Source organism: Bactrocera latifrons, unplaced genomic scaffold, assembly GCF_001853355.1.
Source record: "Bactrocera latifrons isolate USDA-ARS-PBARC rearing strain unplaced genomic scaffold, ASM185335v1 scaffold_479, whole genome shotgun sequence".
Lineage (NCBI taxonomy): Eukaryota > Metazoa > Arthropoda > Insecta > Diptera > Tephritidae > Bactrocera > Bactrocera latifrons.
Window position 1 is genome coordinate 24,442 of NW_017537133.1, and position 9,839 is coordinate 34,280.

The 9,839-nt window shown below is 38.4% G+C and overlaps 1 protein-coding gene across 1 annotated transcript in view; it reads left to right on the plus strand.

Moving 5' to 3' along the window:
- Positions 1-9,839, plus strand: part of LOC108973421 — a 21,083-nt gene that overhangs the window by 4,838 nt on the left and 6,406 nt on the right. The window contains exons 3-4 of the mRNA XM_018940679.1: positions 2,976-3,132; positions 3,236-3,502. Coding sequence (XP_018796224.1) covers positions 2,976-3,132; positions 3,236-3,502 — 424 coding nt within the window. The remainder of the gene's footprint in view (positions 1-2,975; positions 3,133-3,235; positions 3,503-9,839) is intronic.

Below are 9,839 nucleotides of genomic sequence, written 5' to 3' on the forward strand. Positions count from 1 at the left end.
TCTTCACATATTATAGCGTTGCCTTCATTAATAACCTCTGTCGAATTTCGTGAATTTATCTAGTAAAATAAAAGAGTTTTCCATGCAAGAACATAGTTYTTATTGGTCAGTTTGTATGGCAGCTATATGTTATCKTTGACCGATCTGAAAAATTTCTTCGGMTATTGTAACACTGTCTTTGCTAATAATCCATGCCAAAATTTCGTGAAGATATTTTTTTATTAAAACATTTTTCCTTAAAAGAGCTGAATTTTATTTGTTAGTTTATATGGCAGCTGTATGCTATAGTTAGTCGATCTGAAAAATTTCTTCGGAGATCTTGGCTTTACCTTCATCAATTGTCTATAACAATTTTCATGAAGATATCTCGTTAAATAAAAGAGTTGTCCATACAAGAACTAAATATTTATTGGTCAGTTTGTATGGCAGCTATATGCTATAGTGGTCTGATATCGACAATTCCTTGTGCATAAAATCAGATTGATATCTCAAAAACTGTGTAGCTAATTGACAGATATCGATATTGTCTGTCAACAGACCTTGTTCAGGTCATAATAGATAAATGCCGCATTAATGTTATCATGTGTGTACGAATTTATATATCTATATATGTATTCGTTCAACTGCTTAAATTTCACCACTCTGGCAGGTATTCAAATGTCCACTAGTAGTGAAAGATATAGAAAGGCTGCGGCAAAATAGCAAAAAGTCATTTACAACGAATTTGTTAAAAGGCGCATTGACACGTCGGCCCATAGAAACTCATCCAGAAACATGCAATAACACACAATTGTTTACACTAACATATATGCATGCTCGTTTAGTTGCGAATACACACACACATGTACACACACGCAAAAAACAAAGTGTAACCAAGCACACCTCATTCATAAGCAAATAAAAGCGAAAAATGGCCGGAAGCGCGGTGACTGGGCCAACAAGCCGCGTTCAAATGATCTTAAGCACACAGCGTATGCAAGCGCACACACACAGCTATATAGACAAACATATGCAGTGTACAACTGCTATAAAAACCGCCTGTATTGTGCCAACACAGCTCTCCTCCTCCTCGATCTCTGCCACTCTCTAAATACTCGCAGCAAAGTTTTATAGCTTTGGGGGCGGCGTTGAAAATATGGTAACTGCAATAGTAATAAAATCAACAACAACAAGAATAATGAAGTACAGTGCAGCCCTACAAGTGCCGCAAGCATTTTGCATAGACACATACACCCACACACGATCATACATAGTTAGCATCTTGCACTTTTTCACACCTCCTAGATATTATTCAATATGATGGCCCTTAATATACATACTGACAAGCAAAAATACATACTCAAAATCATAGATACAGCGCGTCTAACTCACACTAACGTCAGCAACTCTGTTCATCTTTATTTACTTTTTTGTTTTCACTTAAAGTTCCAACAATCAGCGCTTTATTGCGCCCGCTTTTGATTTAAAATTTAACTTTTGTTTACTTTACATAATTATTTTATTGTTGTTTTTGCTTCTCCGAAGGGTTAAGTACAACGTGAAGCACTTGAGTATCTTTCGCTGTTTTCATTGCTGCTTTCGCTCTTCCTTTGTTATCCTTGAACTAAAGTGTATGCTGCTGGATCTAAAGTGCTATARGACGCGGTGCATAAGCATAAACTTTAAATTTAAATAAATGTTTGAAAGAAATCAGCTGGTTAAAGATTCTGGGGGTCTARGGAAGGATTATAGGTCCAGTGTTAGCAAGCTCGAGTTCGCACAAAACCTAAAATATGAAGAATGTGGTATTTAGGAATTATTTTTTTAAGTGAAAATATCTTATAAAGTTCTCTAGATTACCATGCCATGACTAAAGCTTCAGTTTTAGCAGACTTGATTACTCACATAACCTAAAATGTGGAAAACATGATATTCAAAATGTAATTTTTTTAAGTCAAACGATCTTATTAAAGACTCTGTACGCTTAAGAGACGACTATAGCATCGGTTTTAGCAAGCTCGAATGCTCACATAACCTAAAATATTTAAAACATGGTATTCAGATAGTGTATTTTCAAGTGAAGTCATCTTTTAAAAGACGTTTCATTCCTGAGAAACGGCTATAGCTTGGACTTGCGTAAGCTCCAATAATCCCCTAACCTAATTTGTGGAAAAAGTGCTGTCTTGCAAGTAGTCTAGATGAAGGTTCTTAGAAAAAGTGAAACTAGAAAACACGATGAATAGCCATGAAATTTATATTTAAACATTTCTGAATAGAAATCACTCTATGAAGGGCTAGAGCGCMTAAGAAAGACTACTGCTTCAGGTTTAGCGAGCTCCAATAATGGTTTTTAGAAAATGATCTAGACATATTCTCATGAAAGTAGAGTTTCTTATGGCTAGCAGACTCTTTGTATAGCTATGAAATATGGATATGAAAATTTTTGAGTTCAAATCAACGTATAAAAGACGCTGGACGCCTTGGAAACAACCATAGGTCCGTTTTTAGAAAACTCGAATAGTCACATAACTCTCGACACCCAAGAAAGTCTATAGGATTAGGTTAGGCGAGCTCCAATAATAGTATTTAGAAAGTGTTCCTGACGATGGCTCATGGAAGAAGAGTCGACAGTCGGGTTTAAGTAAACGGAACTTACCCGTAGTTTGATCCGTCAAAGGACTGTCAAATGAGCAGAATTCTGCCGCTACAACAACAAAAACTTAAGTGGTACTGAGAAAGTAATCTGGACGAAGGCTCTGCATTGCGACACTTAAAAATATTGTGGGTTCTACCAGCGGATGCACAAAATGCATGTTCCAGAAAGATGTTTTGGGCTCGAATATGAATCAAATCTTAAGAAATTTGTTTTTGTTGAGCTTTTCCTAGACTACTTCGATAGATTATTATTATTAATATTAATACTCTTCTTCTTATTCATGTTCTTCTGATTATTATTATATTAAATATAATTAATATATATTTTTCCTATGTTTCAGATTCCTAAAATGCGTCAGCGAACATATGAAAGAACTGAAACCATTTGGCGATGTGCCCGACAAACTGGCTGTACAAATCAAACGTTCCTTTGTGGCGACGCGCACCTATTGGCAGGCGCTGCATACAGCCGCCGAAGTGTCGAAGAAGATGATGAATGTGAGTAACGACAAAAAAAAAAAAATTATTCTGTTATACGTTTCGAATATTATCTTTCAAAAAAACCAAAAAATTACTTACATTTTTCTTCCGCTTCATTCAGGTACGTCTGAACGCTGACTGCACGGCCGCACTCACGAAAATGCAACACTGTGGCGCATGCAAGGGCTATGCGGAAAAACCGTGCACAAATTACTGCGTCAATGTGATTAAGGGTTGTCTGCACTTTGTGCACGAATTCGACACGGAGTGGGAGAATTTCGCCGTYGCCATGGACAAGGTTGCCGAACGTTTGCTGGGCTCATTCAATATTGTCATGGTTGTCGAGCCGATTAATATCAAAATCTCTGAAGCGATTATGAATTTTCAGGTGAGTTGAATGAACTGTGCGATTAAAGTATGACTGAAAGCAGTGGCGTTTCCAAGAGGAAGGGTGATGTTAAACCCTTTCCCAAACAAAATCAGAGGTTTTAAGTCTGATTCAGCAGAATTTACGAAGTAGTTTCTATATAAAAGAAATATGTAGAAGCAGAGCCCCTCGAAAATCTCAATACTAATTGTGCCACTGCTTCGAACAGAAATAATTTTTTCTATGAACATACACATATAGATATAGGGATATATTGTCACCTGGAATGAAAAACTACCAATCATCAAAAAAGTATTTTTTTATTGCTTACTAAAATTTTAACCTCCCGTTGTCAGATATAACTAATATATAACGTATATATAACCTATAGATAACCGATTTAATAACCAATTAKAATCAAAACTCAATTTTTGTTTCAAATGTTGTATCATTTATCCTTCGCCGCTAAACTTATGAAAAGTGATGCTATGTTATTTTGCATTTTAAGTGACATCATTTATAATAGGTTGTCAAAAAAGTCTTGCGGTATTTTAATTGAATTTTTTCAATTTTCAATTGTGCATAAAATTTATTTTGATGACTCATGCCCAGCTCTTGACCGATGCTACGGCTGCTACTATGCCGGTCTCTTTCGCCCAATTCAGCGATTTTATTGCAATTTTCGACGATAGGCCTTCCGGAGCGTGGCACATATTCGACCATCTCTACACCAGAAAAAAAAACGTTGAAACCGTCGTTGTGCGGTGGAAATGGAAACTGCATCGGGTCCATAAACTGCATAAATTTTATTGGCGGCTTGAGATGCATTTTTGCCTTTTGCTTCATGTTTGYGACGCTATAACTCACGAATGACTTARAAGAAACGACAATCAATCAAACACGTGTTAGCGAGTGGAATGAGCTTTCCAAAAAGGTACAGCATGACYCGATGCGACGAATARAACTAGCACTACGCGCTCTAAGCGCCAACTAGCGAAAATACCGCAAGACTTTTTTGACAAACAATATTTATAAATAGTAGAACCCCCCAACATTAGTTGAGCGAAACTCATTCAGAAAAGTCGTAAAATTTAAATCATATGCGAACGTTAAAATCGAAGCCTATAAAAGTCGTACTTTGTTGCGTTTTACATAAAATTTTGTGAAAACTAAATATAGTTTATGCCTACAAACCGGTTTTAGATCTTAGTTGGGYCATAAAAACCATAGCATAAACACCCGCGGCAGTTGACAAATTTTAAGCTTTGATTTTATGRCGCTTTATTACTTAATGTAACTAGTTTAACTGTTTTACTTAATGAATTTTTATTAACCATTTAAAGTGCTAATTTTACTTAGCATCTTGTAAGCCTCAATGATGCGTCTAAAGCTTGATTTAACTTGTTGAATAATTTGAGTTAGGTTAGATTGTACTAACCAACTGTCACGCCATACATAGACCTACTTGTTGTTAGTAATGTCAGATGGCGGTTCAGTTTTTACGAGCTGAAGCGTTTCTCATACAGGACGGTAACGCTTTTTGCGAACTTTAGCGAAAAGTTTTACAATTTTGATACTACACCTAGTCCGTTGAACCACGAAGCTGTTAGATATCTTAGACGAGTTCTAGTTAATGCTAGACAGAAGCATAGATGGTGCTCCAAAGTCTCTCTCATGCCTAATTCCCTGCTTTGTCTGAAAGTAACGTCATTACTTATCCACAACCGATTCGCAAGTGTTACCAGTAACCAGTTATTAGGGAAGCAAACGTTCTGCAGTCCTTTCGAGACCATGTGTTTAAAGAGCATACGTATTCTTCTTCGGTACTCTGACAGTCCTTTAGGCAATTTTATTATATATCGCCTTTAGTGACTYCCATATTTTCTGTGCTGGTTCAACAGCTATTTCGGTGGACGGAATTTTTTTGCSGGATCAAGTATATATGCAGCCACTACTGATTTTGAGATTGCCGCCTGGCTATCGACCTTTCCTGCTTTGTTAGGTTTCTCAGCCACAAAGACTTCCGCCTGAAAGAAACTGCAGTATGTTAGGAGCTTGAAGGAACGCCTGACATCCAGCTCCGACACTGTTAGCGTTGTCAGCTATCTCAGCCGCTTTGCTGGCCGCAAAAACTTCCGCCTAGAAAATACTGCAGTATGCCGAAAGCTTGAAGGAACGCCTGARATTCAGCTGCGAACAAAACATCTCGGCTACCATAACCTTAGCGTTCTTAGTTATCTTAGCCACTTTCCTGATCACAAAGGCTTCCGCCTAAAATATGCACCAGTATTCCGGAAGCGTCGTCTGAGAACCAACTTCGAGCAATTGAAATACTTTCACTATTTATGCTCTGCAGCTCGAATTATTTTCTCCAAGAGTTGATTGAAAAAGTCGCGCGATGGAGATTCGCCTTATCTGAAACCACGTGTGATATCGAACGGCTCGGAGTGCTCTTTCCCGAACCTGACGGACCTTTTGGTATTGCTCAACGTCAGTTTACACAACCGTATAAGTTTTGCGGGAATACCAAATTCAGACATAGCGACATAAAGGCAGCCTCTTTACGTRCTCTTAAAAGTAGCTTTGAAATCGACGAAGTTTGTGGGATCTCTATTTTTGTTAATTGGTCACAGCACACTTAAATACCAATCGTCGGGCATGCTTTCGTCCGACCATATTGTACACAAAAGCTGATGCATGATCSTTATCAGTTTTTCGCCGCCGTATTTGAATAGYTCGGCCGGCAACCCATCGACCCGCGCTGCTTTGTTGTTCTTCAGACGGGTAATTGCTATTCGAAATTCTTCATGGTCGGGTAATGGCAKCACCGTTCCATCGTCATYGTTTGGGAAATCGGATTCACCASCTACTSSTGTTATGCTTCCACTGCCATTCARCAAGCTGAAGACGTGTACCCTCCATATTTTCAGTATGCTCTGAACATCAGCCACTAGATCACCACTTTGGGTCCTACAAGATTATGCTCCTGTCTTTYCTCCATAGTTTCCCCGATCTATTTGGACAATTTTGTTTTGAACCATGYGTTGTCGCATCCGTATTACATCTTACTAATCAAGAACCACCAAAATTAWTTTTCACATGCAAATCGATAAACATCTCTTCAACTCATTTTAATTTCCGCTGCGCACGCGCATRCCAATTCTTAAATCGCGGYGCAAAAATCACCAGCATCAGTTGTCTAATCAAATCTAGCGTCCATTAGTTTTGGCCGCGGGTGTGCCGCGCCTGCTTGTTTAATGTCTTCACAGTAGCCCACACGCCAACGGTCGTCAATGTGTTGTCGCTGCTGGCAAATCAAAGCTTTTAATGCTGCGKATGCTATTGCTAATGACTTTTGAGGCTTTGAACTTTGTTTGCTATGGCTGTTGTTGGTGTTGCTGGCGGAAATTAGTATAAATAAAATTTATATATTTTCGATTTTCGCTTAATTAACATTTAAATTTATGGCTGCGCGCATCATCTGCCAAATKTAGCCGCGCTATAATCAATTTCCTCTCTTCTTCTTATTGCTTCAAGTTTTGCTCATGCCATTTGATTCGACATTCGACATTCAAGTCGCTAGGCATTGTTTACACTYCATTTGCTAATTAAAATTCTACAATCGTGCTTTCAAGTTTCGCAAATTTATTACACCGCCTGCCTCTGTTTACAAACTGAACGTGTGTCAGCTGCTCGCAACGTCTCGCGCGCAGTAGTTGCCACATTGACTGGCTGAGTCAGTGCAAATTAAATTGCTCCGTTTCTTTTGCACTTTAATTTATTTGAACTTATTGTTATTCAGTTTTATTTAATGCTTGCGTTGTTTACTTTTATTGCGTTTTCATTTCTCTGATTTTATTATAATTTCGCTGTGCGTTTGGGCTAAGCGATTTGATAACTTGTTTATTTGGTTTATTTGTTGTAATTAAATTTACATTCCATGCTGCCAATTCGCGCTAAAATTTATGACGCGCGGCACTTTTCGGGATGCCTGTCGGCAAATTTTCTTCAATTTGTGTTTATTTCCGTTTTTCGCACCTTCGCTTTGATCCGCCAATTTTCGGCGTTCCTTTGGATACTGCGTTGATTTGTGTGAAATTGTAAACAAAAATGAAAATAAAAAACAAAAACAAAAAAAAAAAATAATACCAAAAATAGCTCACCGGCTGGCTCAGTTGGCTGTGCGAAATTTATGGGCTCACCGCGCCGGCGAAAGGTGTTTTCCGCAATTTGACAGTTCAGTTGTATYGGGTGATCCATTTTGAGGTTCCCTAGTTTAAAAAAAAAAATACATAAATTTCAAATTTAATGGTGAACGTTTGTTATCATTCGAAAGAGCATGCTTTGGCATTTACTTTTTGAAGATTATCTCTTTCAAATATTGGTCTCGGCTACGTCTCAGATGGTCCATTGGTCGATTCCAATTTTCGATGACCCGTCCTAGCATTTCGACTTGTAACTGGCGAATGACACGCGTGATGCTTTAACTTTACATATTCAGGGAAAGAAGTCCAACGGTGTGATACCACAGGATCTTGGTGGCCAAACGACCGGGCAAAAACGTGAAATGATCTGCTCAACGAAGTGTTCTCTCAATAAATACATTGATTGATGTGATGTGTGGGAGGTGGCGTCATCTTGTTGAAAACAAATATCGTCGAGATCACGAGCTCCAACTTCAGGCATCAAATAGTCGGTTACAATGGCGCGATAACGGTCGCCATCGGTGGTTACGTTCGCACCGGCATATTTTTTGAATAAATATGGATCGATGATTCCACCGGTCCACAAACCACAGCAAACCTCTTTTTTCTGGATGAAATGGCGGCTCTGGTATCTCTTCAGGTTGCTCTTCCTCTCAAATGCGGCAATTTTGCTTACTTACATATCCATTGAACCAGAAATGGGCCTCAGCGCTGAACAAAATTTAGCTCGAAAACGTTGGATCTTCTTGCAACATTTCAAGAACTCATAGAGCGAAGCGATGTCGCTTACGAAGGTCGAGCGGTTTCAGTTTTTTGCRCAAACTATATTTTGTACGCTTTCAACTTTAAATCTCGAAAAAAGTACCCGTACTTGTATCACCCATTATTTTTGTATCACATTCCATAATTTATTGCCCTAAATTGCTTTATTTATTTCGCGTTGTTTACTTGTGTATTATTTTTGGCGCGAAAATGGGTTATCTGTAAATCTTATCTRGAGCAAATTTTCCTATAGAAAATTCACAGAAATCCGCTTAATTTATTGGCAGTAAACAAGGCATAACATTTGGTTAGTTCTCACTGCGGCTATCAGTTTATTTTGGTTGAGACCTTGAGCAATACTTGTGTAGGCAGATAAATCAGCACTTCAAAGCAAACACGACGGGTGTTGCACCAATAAACACAGGCATTATGTAAATTTTAGAAACAATTTTATTCGCTTTACGATTTTATAGAGATTACGTGGCCGCACGAATTTGTATAGGTTGTAGTATATTGATAGAGAAAAGTAGGTAAGTTAGGTAGGAAGAAGCCACTTACACCTTTAGCAGACCAACTGTGATACCACTGCAACTAAAATCTTCACAGCACATTATGCTCTCTCTGAATGTTCTATAGTCACTCCCTCTTTGACCTCTGAACCACCGAGAGCTCCTGCTGAAGTTCTTCAATACAAAGAGCTTTATTTGCGAAACCTTCGAAACATTATTTTTCTACACAAAGTCTTGCGTTCGCTTAAAATTTATACCATAAAAGCTGTTCTATAGAGGTCTCTACGACCTCTTGACAGCTGTAACAATTGTCATGACATGTTGTCAGGCGGCCGATATGCTCGCTAATTATACAGTGACTGGGTCGCAATCCTACTAGTGTCCTTAGGTCATTCCTTTTAAACTTTAATGGTCTATATTCCATTCATGCTACGTTTGCCTGTTTGTTGGACTAGTCAGAAATTGATCCCACTGAGACTCAATTATATATCTTATAGGCTTCTCAATTAAATCTTAACCAAAGCCAGTGGTATAGAAATTACTCCTTTTTTGGAGTCTAAAGGTAGAGTGGTGTCTGCTCTGGCTAGTTCGCCCAGTTACTAGGAATCGCAGGGGAGTAGTATCTACTGAGCTTGGAATATCACTATGTGCTGCAACCCATTGCAGTTTCATCGCGAAAAAGTATGTTACATCCACTAAGAGATCAAGGCATTCTTTCGCTATCTTTGTTTAARCCCTGAGARRCTTTAGTGATTTCAAAGCCACTTGGATATCTCAGGACGAGTAGGCTTTATGTATTTGCTGTGAACGCTTGGAATATACTCCAGTGATCTGGTAGTCGGAAGCCGATTCTTGTATCTAATTTTGCTGAAAATATGCCAC